At 40.7% G+C, this 21,418-nt stretch overlaps 1 protein-coding gene and 1 non-coding gene across 2 annotated transcripts in view; both read right to left on the reverse strand.

The window, feature by feature from the left end:
- Nucleotides 1-21,418, reverse strand: part of LOC123517719 (multiple C2 and transmembrane domain-containing protein-like) — a 638,372-nt gene that overhangs the window by 443,138 nt on the left and 173,816 nt on the right. The window contains exon 3 of the mRNA XM_045278096.1: nt 11,551-11,625. Within this exon, the coding sequence (XP_045134031.1) occupies nt 11,551-11,625 (75 nt within the window). The remainder of the gene's footprint in view (nt 1-11,550; nt 11,626-21,418) is intronic.
- Nucleotides 16,019-16,092, reverse strand: Trnav-cac. Its single transcript has one exon. It is a non-coding gene; the product is annotated as a tRNA-Val (tRNA).

Below are 21,418 nucleotides of genomic sequence, written 5' to 3' on the forward strand. Positions count from 1 at the left end.
ATTTCATCTTTTTCCTTTTTCTCTCTTCTTCCTCTTTTCTTCGTCTTCTTCTTCTTCTTCTTCTTCTTCTTCTTCTTCTTCTTCTTCTTCTTCTTCTTCCTCTTCCTTTCTTCTTTCTCTTCTTCTTCTTTTCGCTTTCTTCTTCTCTCTTCTTCTTTATTTTTCTTCTTCTTGTTTTTCTTCCCTTTTCTTCTTCTTCTCTTCTCTTTTTCTTTCTCTTCTTCTTTTCTTTTTCTTCTTCTTTTCTTCTTTTCATCTTCTTCTTCTTCTATTTCATCATCTTCTTCTTCTTCTTCTCCTTCTTTTTTTCTTCTTTCTCTCTTATTTAATAGTGGGTTTAATAGTCCTAATTTTGGTTCTTTTAAATCTCTGCCTTACTCGTTCTTAATTTCCGCTCTCCTTTTGTCTAGCCATTTCCTGTTTTCTTTTTCTTCCTCTTTCTTCATCTTCTTCTTCTTCTTATTATTATTATCATTATTATTATTATTATTCTCCTCCTCCTTCGTGTTCTTTCCTTTCTCAAATACGTTTCCCAATACTTCAATTCTTATTTTAATTCCTCCTCCATTTCTCCTTCCCTCAGTCTCAATTTCGCTGCTTTACTTTTTCAGATCTCTCTCTCTCTCTCTCTCTCTCTCTCTCTCTCTCTCTCTGGAACCGAACAAAAGAGCAAGATATCATTTCCTTTGCTGTAAAACCCATAAAAGACAGACCACAACGCTACCACAGACACATCACATGTATTATATAACAAAGAAGGACTACAAAGACGATCCGGGAACTAAACATATTCTTACCTTACCACTAGGCATACGTTCACACAAGATGGAAAGTTGTGGAATGGTAGAAGAAAGCTTACCACTTCAGTACTAGGACACATTTTTACCTTGAGATCTGTTTGCGATTATACCATTTTATTGACATTAGGAGGGTCTATGGAGGTCAGAAGATTAATGGCCACAGTCTTCACTATTCTAATCCTGCACATCAGTTTCTGAAGCTGTATAAAATCACCAAATAGTAAGCAGAATGAATATGGAAACACGTCATTGTACTGAAGGGGTTAAGAGTATTTGAAATAGATCAGATGGCTCGAGAAACGATTAAGGTGTTTTGGTTAAGAGAGTGTGAAAAATGTTTAAGAATGGTTTTGATTTAGAGATGTTCAATAGATAAGGCAAAACTGAACATAGTTGGAATAAATTTAATAACTTTGCAGAAAATAAATAGCTTCAAGATAAGGGTAGATAAATTCGTGGATAACAATGGTAAGTAGATGGAAATTGATTGAATGCCTTGTGTATGTCTGTTGGGCTTTTTATTTATTTTTTATTTTATTTTATGTTCTTATCCTCTTACTACCACCACCACCACCACCACCACCACTCCCACCGCAGCCTCCAGCAACACGACACTCGCTCTCCATCTTTGCTGTGAAGCTGTAAATGATCCAACTTTTGCAATTACTAGAAATAACTGGTCTTGTTTTCTGAGAAGACTGAATAATTATGATGATTGCACTGGAAGGGTCAAGGAGGAGGGGGTGGTGGTAGTTGTCGTGGTGGTGGTGGTGATGGTGGTGGTTGTGGTGGAGTGGGAGGAGGTGACGCCGGCGGTGGTGATGATGGCAGCGATGATGATGATGAAACATTTGAAGGATTCCAAATATTCATTCATAGCTGGCAGGCTTTTTTTTTTTTTTGCATTATTTTTCTATATAATATGATGCAGCTTGCCTATATGATGCAGAATCTTTCAGTCAGTAAATACAAAACTATTCAAAATACATAAATAAGTTAAAGATTATATATATATATATATATATATATATATATATATATATATATATATATATATATATATATATATATATATATATATATATATATATATATATATATATATATATATATATATATATATATATATATATATATATATATATATATATATATATATATATATATATATATATATATATATATATATATATATATATATATATATATATATATATATATATATATATATATATATATATATATATATATATATATATATATATATATATATATATATATATATATATATATATATATATATATATATATATATATATATATATATATATATATATATATATATATATATATATATATATATATATATATATATATATATATATATATATATATATATATATATATATATATATATATATATATATATATATATATATATATATATATATATATATATATATATATATATATATATATATATATATATATATATATATATATATATATATATATATATATATATATATATATATATATATATATATATATATATATATATATATATATATATATATATATATATATATATATATATATATATATACATATATACATATTACATATTTCTGGTCACTGGTCAACAACAAATTTGTTGTCTGCGTTTTTTCAGGTGATTTAGAAGGAATCTGATGCGCTGAATCCAAAAATCACATTGGTTTTGCTCAATCAGGTCAAGTTTTTAAGCAATGGCCACATGTCGTTTTCTTCGTTTTGTTCACATGTACGCATGTGTGGAGCATTTTAGAAGAAGTTGGTGGGGGTAAAATGCCATGTCGAATAATTGTTTTGATTGGATATGATTATTTTAATGACAAGAAGTATTCAGGTCAGATAGTTCTGGGTGATTATGTCGAAAAGGGATCAGTTTGAAGTCATAAAACCTCGAAATCTTCCAAAAAATTGGTGCGGCAAAGTATAAAGTTGGTGGATCAAAACTAAGTTAATGGGGCAGCCGCCCCACGAAGTGTATAGGAAACTCCACCCGCGCATGTACGGGTGTTTTCGCTTCATGTGTGTTGCGAAATGTTTGCGTTGTCGTGCTGATGGTGCCAAATACGGAACGCGGTGGGCTGCGGTGGTTGTGTACAGTGGAAGTGGCAACTAAATGTGAAGCCACTGGTTGTAATTTTGTGATAATGTGATACAAAAAAGTTGTATTTCTTGAAATAACGAACTCTGAAGAATGTGCAATACCTTCGTGCGCTAACTTATGACTAATTTGTACCTATTTTTGTTTTGCAGGTGAATGATATGGCTTCGGCCAGAAGATCGTGCCGAAATAAGCCCGACGTCTTCTGCTACATATGTGGAGAATACACCATTGCTCTTAATAGGAAGCCAGTCACAAGTTTCGTAAGGCGTGCTTACCATGCTTATTTTGGTATTAAACTTGGTGACCAGGATAAAGCTTGGGCGCCACACATGGTGTGCAAGGCATGCACCGAGACTCTACGTGGGTGGACCAATAGCAAGAGGAGTCTGAACTTTGGAATTCCCATGGTTTGGAGGGAGCCGACAAACCATGTCACTGACTGCTACTTCTGCGCTGTTGATGTGACTGGGATCAACAGAAAGAACCGGGGCAGCCTCAAGTATCCTGATCTTCAATCAGCACGTCGTCCTGTAGCTCATTGTGATGAAATTCCAGTGCCTATCTTCGGAGAACTTTCTGACATTAGTGACGAAGATGCATCCAGTGTTGAAGGTCATGAAGAAGAAGAAGTGGTTCTTGAAGACGATGCTCCACATCCATTTTCCCAAAAGGAGTTGAATGATCTAGTTCGCGACCTCAGCTTGTCAAAGGATTCTGCCGAACTGTTGGCATCCAGATTGAAGGAGAAAAACCTCCTCTCTGACAGTGCTCGCATCAGCTTCTTCCGCAATAGGCATCAAGAGTACCTTCGTTTTTTCTCTGAGGACAAGGACTTGGTGTACTGTGCAGATATTGCACAGTTACTTCTCAAGCTTGGAGTGCCACAGTACGAACCCAAAGATTGGAGACTGTTCATTGACAGCAGCAAGCGATCACTGAAATGTGTTTTGCTACACAACGGCAACCAATTTGCCTCTATACCCCTGGCTCACTCGACTACACTGAAGGAGAAGTATGAAGCGGTGAAGTATGTGCTGGAGAAAATTGGTTATGATCAGCATAAGTGGTTTATTTGTGTTGACCTGAAGATGGTGAACTTTTTGTTGGGACAACAGTCTGGCTTCACCAAGTACCCATGTTTTCTGTGCATGTGGGATAGTAGGGACCGTGCTCAGCATTACACGAAAAGGACTGGCCTGTGCGGGAGGAATTGGTGCCTTGCAAAGAAAGTAACGTCATCAACGATCCTCTGGTGGACAGAGACAGAATACTCTTCCCACCGCTGCACATCAAGCTCGGCTTAATCAAGCAGTTTACCAAGGCTCTGGACAAGGATGGTGACTGCTTCACTTACTTGTGCCAGGCTTTTCCAGGATTGACCATGGAGAAGTTGAAAGCTGGCATATTTGACGGTCCTCAGATCCGTCAGCTCATCAGAGATCCAGAGTTCGAAAACTCAATGAACGAAGTGGAACTGGAAGCGTGGAAGGCATTTGTTCTGGTAGTGAAGAACTTTCTTGGCAACAATAAGGCCAGAAACTACGCAGAACTTGTCAACAACATGCTGACTGCTTTCAGAAACCTGGGCTGCAACATGAGCGTCAAGATGCACTACCTATTTTCACATATGGACCGGTTTCCTGAGAACCTGGGTTCAATGAGTGACGAGCAGGGGGGAGAGATTCCATCAGGACATGAAAGAGATGGAGACCAGGTATCAGGGTCGCTGGGACGCAGTCATGATGGCTGACTACTGCTGGACTCTGAAGAGAGACCTCCCTGCCGCTGAGCATTCCAGGAGTTCGAAGAAACGGAAGTTCAAGCCCTGAAGTTTGAAAAATGGTGAAGCAACATGCAATTTACGTGTACTTACCTTTATCAATGCCCACCATTCAGTTTACAGTAATCGATGTTTCTATCAGGTAATCAATATATGTTGTTGGAAAAACATTTTTTTTCTCTTAAAAACATAATTAGGATGATATGTCTTGACAAAAATCAGCTGATAATGCCACAATAGTGTAATCGATTTTATCTCAAGATCATATTTTTTTCAAATCAGCTTAGCACAAAAACCTGACCTGATGGAGAGAAACGGATGCCATTTCCTGATTCAGCAGTGCAAAATACCCTAAATCAGTTGTAGAAATCTAGACAACATTCAAAAAGTAAAAATTGTTGCCCAGTGAAAACATGTTCAAGCACACTCTTGGTTGCATTAGATCAGGGATGCTAAGTTGGTTTGGTGCGTCTTGCCTTAAAGGAAAGCAATAATGCCAAAACCATTCCTGAAGCGTGAACTGTCCCTGCACTGATGCAAACCCAATGTTTCCTCTGAAAAGTCATGTAACCCAGATCTGTATCATGAACCATAATGATCTTGACTACTTGCAGCAGGCTGTAGTATAATGTAGGGTAGTGTGGATTATATAGGAGGCTCTATGTAGTACAGATGGAAGTGCGGCCTTGGAGGGTGAGCTTGAAGTTGTTGGCAAGACGGGATTTGTCAGAAATGAAAAATTAAGTTTTGTATTGAGGCCACCAGCCTTCTGGTAGCACCTTGTTCTTTAAGACTCCTGGTTACCAGGAACAATCTGCCTGCAAGGCCATCAGCAAGGCTCCCCCCAGTGGTTTAGCGGCTTTACGCCGAGTAAAGACAGCCAAACAGCATGACTGATACTGGCGATAAGCAGCGGGGGCTAAGCGTTTATAAGCTCGCGGCGGCAGGAATGTTTGTCCGGGAAGGGGAACACGAGGAGGTGAGCCGTGTCAAGGGACGAAACTTCATCGCCACCACGCCCCACTACCCTGGCTTCGTTGGCCCGGTCATCGTGGGTGTGCTGTGGAAGAAGGAATTTTTGTGAAGCGGAGACAGGAATGGAGGGGCTGAGAAAAGTCATGAGGGTGCCTTGGAAACATCATGCACTGGCACAGGCACACCACGCCGGCCTGGCTTCACCGGGCCGGTCATCGTGGGTGTGACTTGGAAGAAGCAGTTTGTTTGCAGTGGAGAGCTGGACGAGGCTGGCGAGGTGGAGCAGGCGAAGAATAGCCGCCAGAAAGAAGATGAAGTGCAGGGAAAGAAGAGGAAGATTAGTATGTGGAAGAAGATTTGGCGATGGATGAGGAAGAGAAAGAATTGAGAAGTCACTACATGAAGCTGGCAGACAAACATTCCTACGCCCGTTGCTAGGCAGGAAATGTGTGTTGCATGTTGAGTGTTTTATGTAAAAAAAAGAAAAAAAAAAGAAACGTTGCATGTTGTATGTTGCTTCTGTTATTCAAAAGAAAAGGAAAAAAAAGTTCCATGTTATATGTTTGTTATGTTGTTCATGTAATCAAAAAATGAACCAAAACATTTCTAGAAACCGATCAAATATTACCAGATACACAGCACAGATTTAGAACTGCCAGATCAACAGAAACAGCATTAGCTACTACAATACAAATAATACCAAAACCTGACAAGAAACAATGTTGCATCGCGCTCAGGGACGTCTCCAAGGCTTTCGATAAAGTATGGATAAGTGACTTAAAATACAAGCTCAAACAATTTAATCTACCAACAATTCTCTCCAAAACACTATGCAGCTTCCTCGACGACAGATCAGCATCCATCTCATTGAACAACTGCACTGGACCGCCCTTCAAACTACACAGCGGGGTACCTTAAGGGAGCAGCACCTCACCCACAATCTACACCATCTACACATACGACATCCCAACACCACTCACAGACACTACAAACATACAATACGCAGGCGACATTACACACATCATTACATACACAGGGAAATAAAAAAAAACATGTTTGCAAAAAGAATAAAGAGAGAAATAAAACACATTAACAACTACAAAAATAAATGGAAAATCAAGACAAATACACAGAAATTTACACCGTTACCCATAGCTACAAGAAAAATGAAACCAGTCAAGACAGACGGAAACAATATCCAATATCCTAAAGAAGCAAAAATACTTGGTCTAAAATTAAGCACAAGCGGACTCACGAAACACGTAAAAGACCTAACCAACAAAGCACAACTAACACTAAATACAATAAGAAGACTTCACTCACTGAACACAAATACCAAACTACACCTGGTTAAATCATGCGTCTTACCGATACTTACAATTTACGCTTTAAATTCAATATCTAAGTCACTCCTAAACTCACTGCAAAGAAAACAAAACAAAGCACCACGCTTTTAGTCCGGTAATTAAAGCAAAAAAATCCACTTAGTTAGAACAAAATTGCTTTATTTTGTTTCTCAACTGATTTTGGCAGGAAATTAGGTTTACTAGTCAGGAAAAAAATCTACCCTAATCTGCTCACTGCTACTACCCCAAATTTGCCCTAATCCAAGATGGCCGCCATCGTGGGTACCGAATGCCAAAAAATAGCATATCTTTCAAACTAATAGGGCTGTAAATGCAAACAAAGTGTCAAATCCTATTAATTTGGGGTCAGAGAATTCATTTATAACATTTTTAATATGACTGAGATGTGTTCAAACCTTGACTCTGAGAAGAATCCCTCATTGTATCATGTAATTAAATCAAGTAAGATAAGGTCAACTACCTACAGTATAATTTACTCATCTTGAATGTACCGTATAGTTTAATCTACTTGAACTTATTAACACCAAATTTTCAAGCCTTAACACCCAGATAGTCTAATCTAGAAACTTTTCACTGTTCACTCCAGCATTGGTGCATGTGATTCCCTTGCAGTGACCACAAGCCAGTGTGCACGACAGTCCATTCTTGTGACAGGAACAGGTGTTTTTGTCGCACCTGCCATGGCAGTTGCATTTGACCAGTTTCAGTAAGGATGCTGGAGCTGCATCTCTTCGCATACTTACTGGCTTGAGCTTCATATTCTGGCCTTTGTGGAGCAACCATCCCCATTTGGTTGGATCAAGGATATTGCCTAACCAGGTCTGTACCTGGTGGTACACTCTGTAACTATGATACCTGGCTGCATCACAAGTGGGTGGTAGAGATTCAGGAGGCAGATAGACTGACCTGGACGCCACCTTCCTACTGAACATGGCTGCTCTTTCAAAGTCAAGGCTATTTCCAGGCTTGCAGCTGTACAGGATTTCTAGAGAGGCCTGGCCATGCTTGTTGATTTCATCATGGCTTTGATTTGGTTTCATAAATACACGAGCATGGTCCTTGAGCAGATGGCATTTGGCCATTGCTTTGACTTTGCCAGATGATGATGAGGAGGAGGAGGAGGAGGAGGAGGAAGAGGAGGAGGAGGAGGAGGAGGTCCTCTTAGCTATGGTACATGCTGTTGACACAATGTCATAGTCTGCATCACCAGCACTGTGGTGAAGGTCAACTCCAGCTTTCTCCAGCTCACTGCCAATGAAGTACAGAAACTTCTGTTTGTTCCTGGGGTTTGCAAGAAATGCCTTCTTCTTCATGGTCAGCTGCATTTCTGGCTTGAAGTCAATTTCTGCTCCGATGGTCTTTGCGCTGGAACGTCTCTGATGTGTTTCATCCTTGGTAGAGGGACCACTTCCATACCCATCAAATATGAAAACAGCATGCCCGTAGTGGCGAAGTATATACTGCACATACAGACTGGACAGATTGGCATATGTTGTCTGGTTGGGCCATGGCAGCCGTTGCAAGAGTGCACCACCATCAAGAACATGCACTACATCATCTGGACATTGATTTACAGAGGATGAAGATGATGGTTCTGCTACAGATTTGCCCTGCATAGATTTCAGTAGGGCATGACCAACTGACTCTGCTTCTTCTACATTCACAGACTTGTTAGCAATAACTCCAGATGATAGACTACGCAATACCGTCCTCAGCTAACCTCAGGTTTGGTTTGATCTCTTCAGATGAATCACGCTTTTTAGCATATTTGATGGTTTTTGGATTTGTGTGCCTACTTCTACATACACTGTGAACAAGGATATCATGATTTTCGTCAAAAACCAAATTTGGTACATCTAAGTTTCTTTCTTTGTTCGCTTTGTCAATGCCAGTACACCCTTTCTTTGTCAATTTGGCATAATCATTCGGCTTGTCTAGGTTAATAATTTCCCTACAGATAACACATGCCATCTCTGTTTATTCTTCAGTTCAGTTCATCTACCCTCCACCACAAATTTGATGTTATTCCATGCACATGCTACCTGTAAAAATGAAGAGAAAGCCATTTGCAATCTAGAAAAATGTCATAACAGTAAAGACATGCTGTGAATTACAAATGAGACAGAATAAAGTAGAATAATATGACCATTTTATCGAACAATTTTGAGTACGCATGCGATTATCTGGAAATAGGTCACATACAGACAAAAAATACCATAATAAATGAACTCCTTGACCTAAAAAAACATAGGATTACTTACTTTGTTTGCATTTACAGCACTATTAGTTTGAAAGATATGCTATTTTTTGGAATTTGGTATCCACGATGGCGGCCATCTTGGATTAAGGAAAATTTGGGGTACTAGCAGTCAGCAGATTAGGGTAGATTTTTTTTCCTGACAAGTAGACCTAATTTCCTGCCAAAATCAGTTGAGAAACAAAATAAAGCAATTTTTGTCCAACCTCTGTCATTCACTTACAGGACTATTTGTATATAAAGAAAAGTATCCTTACACCCGAACCATAGAAGAACAACATGCACTCGCCAACCTCAACCCTATCAACATAACACTGCACACAAGAGGAAATCAACTAAACGAAGATATCTTTAGGAAAACAAATGTCCTAACAGTATAAGACATAATAATAATGATGAAGAGAAAATTATCTTTCGTAGTGAAAAGAAACAACAAGAATGACAATGACGACAGTGATAACAATAATGACATGATGAAAAGAAAGCAAAAACCAGTAAACAGAGACAAAAATATTCATAAAGAAAGGAGAACGATTCCCAAGAAAGTCGTACCGCAAATAATGACAAGTAGAAACAAAATAGACTCAGGATTTTTTTCACAGCGAGTGTCCCGCCGGCCCAGAGCTGTCCTCATTTCCTTAGCGTTTCCAAAATTTCTGCATAAATTTGAATCTTATACGATGCATTCTACCACCACCACCACCAACAACAGTAACAATTACAACAGAGATAATTAGTAGTTGTAGTAGTAGTAGTAGTAGCAGTATTGACGGTAATGATTAGTAGTGGCAGTAGTAGTAGTAGTAGTAGTAGTAATAAGATGAGGAGGAGGAGGAGGAGAAGGAGCAATAATTGTTGTTGTTTTTGTTGTTGTTGTTGTTGTTGTTGTTGTTGCTACTATTCACCACCACAACCAACATTACCATACACACACACACACACACACACACACACCGCGTAGTGTAGTGGTTAGCACGCTCGACTCACACTCGAGAGGGCCGGGTTCGAGTCCCGGAGGCGGCGAGGCAAATGGGCAAGCCTCTTAATGTGTGGCCCATGTTCACCTAGCAGTAAATAGGTACGGAATGTAACTCGAGGGGTTGTGGCCTCGCTTTCCCGGTTGTTGTTGTTGTTGTTGTTGTTGTTGTTGTTGCTACTACTCACCACCACAACCAACATTACCACACACACACACACACACACACACACACCGCGTAGTGTAGTGGTTAGCACGCTCGACTCACACTCGAGAGGGTCCGGGTTCGAGTCCCGGAGGCGGCGAGGCAAATGGGCAAGCCTCTTAATGTGTGGCCCATGTTCACCTAACAGTAAATAGGTACAGAATGTAACTCGAGGGGTTGTGGCCTCGCTTTCCCGGTGTGTGGAGTGTGTTGTGGTCTCAGTCCTAACCGAAGATCGGTCTATGAGCTCTGAGCTCGCTCTGTAATGGGGAAGACTGGCTGGGTGACCAGCAGGCACCCGAGGTGAATTACTAATAGCTATTCTTGCAACATCACTCCCAGCACACACGATCTTTTCTCCACCCACCTCAAACCACCACCAAAGAAGGCTTATCTGAGTGCAGGAAATATGGACGCAAGACCGCAATTCCCCTCCCCCATTCCCGAGACAGATTCAGCCGGCAAAATTCTACTGATTTAGTGGAGAGAGAGAGAGAGAGAGAGAGAGAGAGAGAGAGAGAGAGAGAGAGAGAGAGAGAGAGAGAGAGAGGCAAACAGAAGGTCAGACAGACAAGAGCTGGGATGGAGGAAAGAAGTTGGAATTAGAAAGTGGGAGAGAGAAAAGAGGGAGGAATTAGGACCAAAACAGAAGTATTGGGAAAAGTATTAGAGGGGGAAAGAAAACAACAACAACAACAACATCAACACCAACAACAACAACAAAAGAAGATAAAAAAAGAACAAGAAGGACAAGAAGAAGAAGAAGAAGAACAACAACAACAACAAGGAAAAGAAGAAGAGGATGAGAAGTGGCAAAGAGCAATCATACAACACCACACCATCTCATACAATAGTACCAGTGATCTTTCCCTAATTAACTTTACCTTTTCTGACCTTACCTGTGTTATGAAAGCTGGCCGCCACAATTGTTATATTTACACATACAAAGAAAGAGAGAGAGAGAGAGAGAGAGAGAGAGAGAGAGAGAGAGAGAGAGAGAGAGAGAGAGAGAGAGAGAGAGATGGGGTTACTCACAGGTGGGCGTGGTGGTGATGGTGGTCCCCGTGTCAGGTATTTCAGGCCTGGACTCTTCCACGGGACTCAGAGGACCTGTAGGGGTAGAACCACACACCTGAAACTGCCGGTCACACTTGAGACTCTCGCGGCACACACTTAAAGGTATCATACCACACCTGAAACTATCATACTCAACCGAAACTATTGCATCACACACCTGAATCTCAATTGTATACGAGATTTTGTCATATAAACTTCACACTGTCACGCCATAAACCAAAGACTAACATACAGTACACACCTGAAGATTTTTACCATACATCAGAGTCTATTACACACCTGAAACGCCAGTAAAGTACATATGACACCGCCACACACGAAAAACTGTCATATGCACACGTAAAGTAAGCTGTCGTATACTTAAAACTGCAACAAACCTGACATAAGCACAGATGTGGAATAAATACACACACCTGAAGCAACGGCACACATATTGAAGATACAGGTAAGAGTATTACACACACACACACACACACACACACACACACACACACACACACACACACACACACACACACACACACACACACACACACACATAAAATATTTAACGCTAACTTTACACTCCAAATCAACTCAAGGCAGAAAAAAAAACGCTGAAATTCAATACGTTCATTGGTAACAAACTAACCAAAACACACCTGACATTTAGCAAACAAACACACCTGAGCTGCCACTCCACTCTACACTCCCAACGTTACGAGGGTAATAACAAAACAAGAAAGTGTTGCTCGTAATGCAGTTTATGGCAGAAAAAAAGATATATATACTGCAGTGTTGTAAATTACTCATTCATATCTTTATTTCTTTTTCGGGTGGGCGTCAGTTTCCTTTTCCTCACTTTTCATTTTTACGTTTGGATGAAATAAGAGACAAAAACTCAAACGCATTGTTATAGTTACAGAAGAACCGTTATTTTCATTTTTTTTTCACGACCTTTCTGGTCCAAATAACCATGCCAGCCTATTGTCTTCTCTCCCTTGTTTTCTTTTCTTTTTTTTTCCGTGTGGATTTGATGGTTTATAGAAATCCTTCACTTCCGAGAAAGTCTTCTCGTGTAAGTGCTTTGTTGCTTATATCTTTGCTCCTTTTGGTGCTGAAAAGACTCTTTCCTTCAGATATTTTTAGTCAAACAAATGTGGTAAAGAAGAAAAGGTAGAATAAAAATAAGTAAATAACAAAAAATAAATAAAAAAGGTAAAGATGGATAACTGGGACAAATAAAACTAATCTCTCACTATTCAACAAACACCTAAATCCATCCACTTTTTTCTTCCTTCAACACATCTCACCTTCGCCTCGCATTCAACAAAAACATCGCTTTTTATTACGCTATGCTCACGCTACTCGGGTTTGGGGTGAGGCGTGGAGCCACAGCCCGCCACGGTGATATAAAGCAGGTGTTGTGAGGTCACGCACGCCTCCACGGCCTCTGTGTTCTCGTTCTTTTTGGCTGAATGAGGCTTTAAGGCAACAATAAACCTCCCAGTCAAGATTAGGAGGCTGTGAGGACATATGTACACACCGCAGGGACCACGACCATCATGGCTACATAGGAACATACATAGGAACATTACGTAGGTTCTGAGGTTGTACATGCTTTTTCTACTATTGTTGGTGCTGGTAATGACAATTTATGCTCATAGTTGTAGTGGTAACGGTGCTGGTGGTGGTGGTGGTGGAAGTTGTAGCAGTAGTAGTAGTTCCTGTTGCTCTTGCTGCAACTGTAGTAGTAGTAGTAGTAGTAGTAGTAGTAGTAGTAGTAGTAGTAGTAGTAGTAGTAGTAGTAGTAGTAATAGTAATAGTAGTAATAGTAGTAGTAATAGCAGTAGCAGCAGCAGCACCACCAATAGTAGAGGTAGTACCAGTAGTAGTAGTAAAAGTAGTAGTAGCAGTATTAGTGATAGAAGTAGTAGTAGTAGTAGTAGTAGTAGTAGTAGTAGTAGTAGTAGTAGTAGTAGTAGTAGTAGTAGTGGCAGCAGAAGCAGCAGCAGCAACAGTAATAGTAAGAACAACAACAACAACAACAACAACAACAACAAGATCCATTTCCTCCCATCTGTCCCCCAGCATGAAGGAAGGGAGTAGCAGCAGCGGCACAAGCCGAGCCATGACAACACTACGAGTGGACAGCCTGGTTGGAGGCCCGCTAACTTTACTTGACCCTAAGTTCACCGAGTAACTGTCACGGATGTCGATGGTTGGCAGGAGGAGGAGGAGGAGGAGGAGGAGGAGGAGGAGGAGGAAGGAGAACAACAAAAAGAACAAGAACAAGAAGAACAAAAATAAGAAATTATGATAAAAAAAATAAGAAATGAATGACAGACCAATGAACAAGCAAAATACAAGAAAAATAAGGAAGGCAGAGATGAATCAGTAGAACGAAAAATTGCACAGAGACAGAGGGAATGGAAAGAAGATTAGGGAAGAAAGAGATGCAGAGAATAGTAAGGCATGCACACGCACACACACACACACACACACACACACACACACACACACACACACACACACACACACACACACACACACACACAAGGAACATTTTACAATTCAACGTTAATGTCTTTCCTCCTTCAGCATCAAAGTCTCTTCCTCAGTAGGTTTTACCTTGCATATCTCCTCTTCCTCTTCCTCCTCCTCCTCCTCTTTGTCCTCGTTTTCCTGACGTGCATACATTCACACATATCCTTAGTGATCCTCACAAAGTCCCAACACTTACACACACACACACACACACACACACACACACACACACACACACACACACACACACACACACACACACATTAAGAGAAAAGCTTCTTAATGTGTAGCCCCTGTTCACCTAGCAGTAAAATAGGTACGGGATGTAACTCGAGGGCTGTGGCCTCGATTTCTCGGTGTGTGGAGTGTGTGTTGTGGTCTCAGTCCTACTCGAAGATCGGTCTATGAGCTCTGAGCTCACTCTGTAATGGGGAAGACTGGCTGGGTGACCAGCAGACGACCGTGGTGAATTACACACACGTCAACACACTCACATTTCCTCTATTTCTTCATTGCATTTTCCTTTCCTACTTTGCCACACATATAAGACACACACACACACACACACACACACACACACACACACACACACACACACACACACATTGTGTGTTGATGTGGTCTCAGTCCTACCCAAAGACCGGGCTATGAGCTCTGAGCTCGCTCCGTAATGGGGAAGACTGACTGGGTGACCAGTAGGCGACCAAGGTGAATTACACACACACACACACATACAGACACACACACACACACACACACACACACACACACACACACACACACACACACACACACACACACACACACTTCAACCTTCACTTCACCTTGTCTCAGATTTAATGGTCTCCTGGTGATGTGTGTCAAGGCAGCCGAAGGTCGTGTGTCATCCCCAAGAAGGTTATACAAGACAGCTGCGAGTCTTGAAAAAAGAGTCAATGTGAGGCGAAACTCAATAAATCTATCAATCTCCAAGTCTGGGCGCGAAGGTTGGAGGGCGGAGGGTGCCTGAGCTTGCGGAGAGAGAGAGAGAGAGAGAGAGAGAGAGAGAGAGAGAGAGAGAGAGAGAGAGAGAGAGAGAGAGAGAGAGAGAGAGGAGTAAAGGACGTCTGGATTGATTAGAAAGTTTGAGAAGGGGGAAGCAGAAGAGGTGAGAAAGGAGACAAGGTTCTTAGGAGCGCGAAAGGAAAGATGAAGGATGGGATGGGTGAGGGATAAGTCCACATGCTTATCATACAATAGTTGATGGATTGACTGTCTCGAATTATTGGCACCGCAACAAGGAAGGCATATTGTGTTCGTATATGAGTGACTGGAAGAAGAACCGGGTTTGTGATGAGAGATTGTAGTGTGAATGGCAGGCTGGTGTGAGGAGAGCAGGTGGTGTGTGTGTGTGTGTGTGTGTGTGTGTGTTTCACTGTTTGATCTGCTGCAGTCTCTGACGAGACAGCCAGACGTTACCCTACGGAACGAGCTCAGAGCTCATTATTTCCGATCTTCGGATAGGCCTGAGACCAGGCACACACCACACACCGGGACAACAAGGTCACAACTCCTTGATTTACATCCCGTACCTACTCACTCACTCACACCCAAATATCTCCACCCGGCCGGGGAATCGAATCCCGGTCCTCTGGCTTGTGAAGCCAGTGCTTTAACCACTGAGCTACCGTGTGTGTGTGTGTTTCACTGTTTGATCTGCTGCAGTCTCTGACGAGACAGCCAGACGTTACCCTACGGAACGAGCTCAGAGCTCATTATTTCCGATCTTCGGATAGGCCTGAGACCAGGCACACACCACACACCGGGACAACAAGGTCACAACTCCTCGATTTACATCCCGTACCTACTCACTGCTAGGTGAACAGGGGCTACACGTGAAAGGAGACACACCCAAATATCTCCACCCGGCCGGGGAATCGAACCCCGGTCCTCTGGCTTGTGAAGCCAGCGCTCTAACCACTGAGCCACCGGGTGTGTGTGTGTGTGTGTGTGTGTGTGTGTGTGTGAAATGTACGAGGTTGAGAATGGAAACTTATTGTCTAGATGGGAGAATTATTATACAGTGAAAAGAGGAAAGAGAGAGAGAGAGAGAGAGAGAGAGAGAGAGAGAGAGAGAGAGAGAGAGAGAGAGAGAGAGATGTGAAATGTGTGCTGCTGGTGTGTTATTTGAAGCTGTGGAGTGTGTGAAGTGGAGATTGAAAGCGTTATGCAGGAAGGAATTTTACTGGAGAGATGAGGAGAAGTAAGGAAATGAGTCCCAGGATGTCTTGACGAAGGAAGAGCGGAGTGTGGAAGGTGGAGGGTGGCCTGTGGAGTGACTTTACGCCTCTCACACCGGAGTGGACGTGCAGCCTCGGGTCACCCTTGGCTGTTGACTCGCTTTTCTTTGGATTCCTTGCCTGGATAAAAGTGTAAGCCTCAACAAAATAAAAATTCCTACAAGATGTTATAAGAAAGAAAAATTAGACCAGTGAAAGGTAAGTAGGTCCTTGATCCATTTTTCTTGATGCCACTAACACCACCACCACCACCACCACCACCACTACCACCACCATTACCATAACCAAAACCAACAACAAAATTATCACTATCAAAACCACCACGATGATTACCACCACCACCATTAACACCAACACGATTACCACCACCACTACCACAACCACCACCAACACACCCACCTCCCATCACCACCAGCAACGTCAGAAATATACAGTAAAGCCAACAACAACAACCAAACAAATAGCAAACGGAAACTGCAAACAAGCCCAACAACATGGTGCGTTAATTCCAAAAGTAAACCAAAATACAACAGTCGCACAGTTTTTTTTTTTTTTTCATGCCTAAACCAGGACAGTCTGACATTTGTGACCCTAACACACGTCATCCTGCCTTCCAGTGTGGCGGGAAACTGGCTGCCGCTCGTATGGTGCTGTCAAGGTCCGAGTATTTGTGACAGTGAATTACCCACAAGCTCATGTTTGCACGGCGGCTCACAGGTCGCAAAGCACACGCGTCATGGCCTTTGCGTTTCATCAAGGTGTGTGTGCGTGTTTTGCCTGTGCTCTGAGCAGCCAGACGGTGTGATAAGAGCATTACTGAAGAAAATGAAGACATAGGAAAATACAGGAAAGGTACATGAAGCCATCAAGCCTACACGTGGCAGTTTCTCTTTAAAGCACACCCATCAATGTCTGATTATCAGTCCCATCAGTAAATATGTCTATCTTTAATGTTCTCTAAAAACATATCAAAATAAGAAAATCTGCAATTACCCACGAAATTTACACGTGGTTGTTCCTCTATAAAGCAGAATTACCTATTTCCACAAATCATCCTCATCCATACATTTCTCTAATCTATTAAAGCTCCCTCTTGACTCGGCACTAACAGCCTGATTAATGAGTCTGTTCCCTCTTGCTCTCCCCTTCTGTCCTCCATTGCTCCCTTTGACCAAGCAAAATTGATATGCAGCGTGCTATATCACAAACATCTGTGCAAGGGTCAACAAATACACTATACAATATTGTTCTTTTAATTACCTCTAAAACTGAACTGACCAAGCATTTCACATCACTTTCTATATACACACATTAGGGTGCTGGCAATTATGCAGACTTCTTTTTTATATTTTTTTTTCATAGTTCTGAGCTGCATCCCTTTCATTCAATTTCAAAACAAGATCTTAAATAAAAAAAATTAGTGAGAAATATCCACTGATCAAATTTATACTCCGGTTAACCACACCGCCATCATATCACGGAATTTGCATCTGATTCGATACTTTACTCCATTCAAAGGCTAAGGAGACGAATATCACCGCAGAGGCAACGCTCAAGTCACTGCACATCCCCAGACAATCTTCCTTCACTCGGCCATCATAAATCTGAGCAGTGAATGACAAAAATAAGCAGAATTTACGAGACTGCATCGACAAGGAACGTGAAAGAAACCCTCTTAAATATCCGGAAGCTGTCGCGGTTTTGTGACTTCATGGCGGCCTTGAAATGTGGTTACCATGAAAGCATCAAACGACCGCCGTCCAGAGAGAGAGAGAGAGAGAGAGAGAGAGAGAGAGAGAGAGAGAGAGAGAGAGAGAGAGAGAGAGAGAGAGAGAGAGAGAGAGAGAGAAATACACACACACACACATAGATAGATAGATAGGTAGATTTATTGACCACAACATCTAATATATACATTAAGCATGCAATAGTAAATCCAACAGCAATGTAAATAATACTTTCACCTACACACTGTTTATACTAAAGTCCACAATCATAGCCAAAGAACAAAGTCAACATGCCTTAATCGTCTTATACGTGTTGGCATCTAACCTTTATGAATACACACACAAAATTTTATGAAGCACTCTACACGTCGATACACGTTAGCACACATTAGAAAATAGCTCCTGCGTCTGAGAAAATCACTATCGCTGTCATGTATCATGAGTTAGTGGACAGCATTGCGCAACATGAACCTCTGTTTGAATTGCTCCGCAACTTTTCAAGCACCAACTGTAAAGTTTGATTCATTGGCTTCGGATCTGCTCCTATCCAGGATTTGCATCATACACGAGTGATGACACCATCGCTGCCTCAAGGCTCTCCTTTTAACAAAGAACGGAATATCATGATTTTCATAAACAAAGGATACGAACTTTAAAAACATGTGGCATTTTTGCCCTAGCATTTGCTCTCACTCCAGATGACAAAGAGCCATCACTCGTGAATGGTGAACCTACATGTTACATTGTTCTACTGTAAGGTCGTTCACAACCAATGGCTCAAAATCTATTACACTACCACTGATTACGAAAAAAAAACTTAGTCTTGAATTGGTGAATTTATATACTATAATCATAACAATATTTTTCTAATAATTCAAACTTTCCTAACATGCTACATCTTAAGGTTGATGACAGAACTGTATCATTCATGACTACCAGGATATGCAGCCACTGTGAAAATCCATCATTATTACATCCATCTTGGATCATGCGTGTCCGACCATACATCAGTATCACACACAGCAAGAATGACGTAGGTGATCTCTGACTGACACCAAGAGAAAAAGATTAACACCATGGCTGTTCAATCACACTCTCAATTATGATGTACATGACCACCAGAGCGGACAACACCGCCCTACACCCCAACTTGCGTAACACCTGAATAACATATGTCTTGGCACACGGTCACAAGCTTGAGAGAATTCAATAAATATCACAGTCTCATTTTTCCTCTTAGCAGTATCGCACAGTAGCCGTATAAGCAGGGGTTCTCAACCTGGGGTTCACGACCCCCCAGAGATTCACAAGATTTCCAAAGGTACTTAAACGGCTCATCTAATAATATCCATGGCAGTACCAGTGCATACTGAGTTAGTGTCAGTCATTGAATTAATGCTCCAGGAGTACTTTGGTGACGGATCTAATAACATCCTTTGCTGCATATTGAGTTGATGTCAGTCACTAAATTAACATTCCAGGAGGGTACTTAGGTGGCTGACCTAATAGTATCCTTCGCAGTACCAATGCATGTTGAGTTGGTGTCAATCATTAAATTAACATTCTGTCTGATGTTAGATTACTGGGGCATCGGATAGATGGTGTTATAACTCAGGGGATTCTTAACGAGAAAAAGATTGAGAACCTCTTCTAGGTTTATACCACTGCTTCAGTCTTGAACACAAAATCATGTCATATAACTTGGCAATGCTATTTATCACATTGATTTCACGATAATTCTTTACATTTGTCTTATCACCTTTTTTTATAAATTGTCACAAGTTTAGCTTTTGACCACTCCAACGGATAATAGTAAAGGATAATAATTGAACAGATTCATTAGTTAATAATTGAACAGATTCACTAATTAACAATAGAATCCACTGTTCCAGAAGAATTCTGTAAATCCCCAGGAATAAACTATAAGGATCGGGACCTTTGTTAGGTTAGAACAGTTTTGCTTGACTTGTTATCTCAAGTGGGGAGATTTGTTCATCTACTATAAAAATACTAACATTAGTAATGAAGTCACAGTCATTGACCCTCACTATTTCTGGAGGGGTTTACATTTATTTTTCAAAATACTCCTTAATTCAGGAGCAGTAGGACCGATTTCCTTTACTGTACTCACATTTTCCAATTGAGGGCAATCCAAATCATCTTTACCTTGCACTAATTTCTGCCATCTCGCTAAACTAATCTCACTATCCTGCCCCGTAGGATGCTGAAGTCCATTAACTCTCGCAAACTGGTACAATAAATTTGTCAAATTACTAACAGCATCATTAATATTGTCACACAATAGGGACATTCCACTCCATTTAATATGTTTATGAACATACTTTCGTTAATATCATTAGAGTGCACAGGTTTCCTCACAGATTCATCTTGCTTACATAATTCAAACAAAATTGCGTGATGCCCGGAGGTGGTGACCTCGAGCACACAAGTTATTTAAATCAAATGTTTGTAATGAGGAGGTGAAAGCAGTGGATGCGTGATCCGAAGGGAACGAATCACTCTGAAACTCTTGAAACTCGCTTACTCGACTCTTCACTCCGCTATTCACCAGAGACAAGTTTAACTCAGCCACTCACTGCTCACCTTTCCTATAAGTTTTGTTGACCATAAACTGTTTATCACTAATGTTTAAAATGTTTATCAACACTAATTCCGATGCTTGACAAATACTAGATAAGATGAACGCGTTATCATTTGGCAGTTTTACGTCATCAAGCAGAACTGGATACGTATAGTTATCACTTTCTGGCAACTCAACAAAGCTAGGTCATTCATGAACAAAAATTCCAAATTTTGCGTTCGTCACATGTTTAGTTCATTGATTCACTATGAAGTTTTTTTCTGAATTGCAGCGAATAAATCATGAGAGTAATATTATGAGTCTGAGGGAAGTATATAGCAAAACCTAAACAAATTATTCGGTGCAAATCTAAATCTAATCCACTCTTGTTCTTGAATACTAGTATCAACATTTAAAATAAATTCTGAGAAATAGTTCCTTATAAAACACAATTGTACCATCACGTTCAGATGAGCCACACACTTCACGTTTGCAGGATACACATCCAGGGAACGATACAGGTAGAGAAGTCTTAACTTCGTTTAAACTCATATATAATGTCAAAATTACGAAGAAAATCTTGATTTTTTTTTTTTTTTTAGCTATTTTTTTTCTTACACTATTAATGTTCCAAATTACCACTTTCAATATACTCAGATGCTGTGGTCCATTCAAAAAGACAGTTGGCTCCATGAATCAGAGACCACATCATC

The sequence above is a fragment of the Portunus trituberculatus genome, chromosome 42 (genome assembly GCF_017591435.1).
Source record: "Portunus trituberculatus isolate SZX2019 chromosome 42, ASM1759143v1, whole genome shotgun sequence".
Classification (NCBI taxonomy): Eukaryota; Metazoa; Arthropoda; class Malacostraca; order Decapoda; family Portunidae; genus Portunus; species Portunus trituberculatus.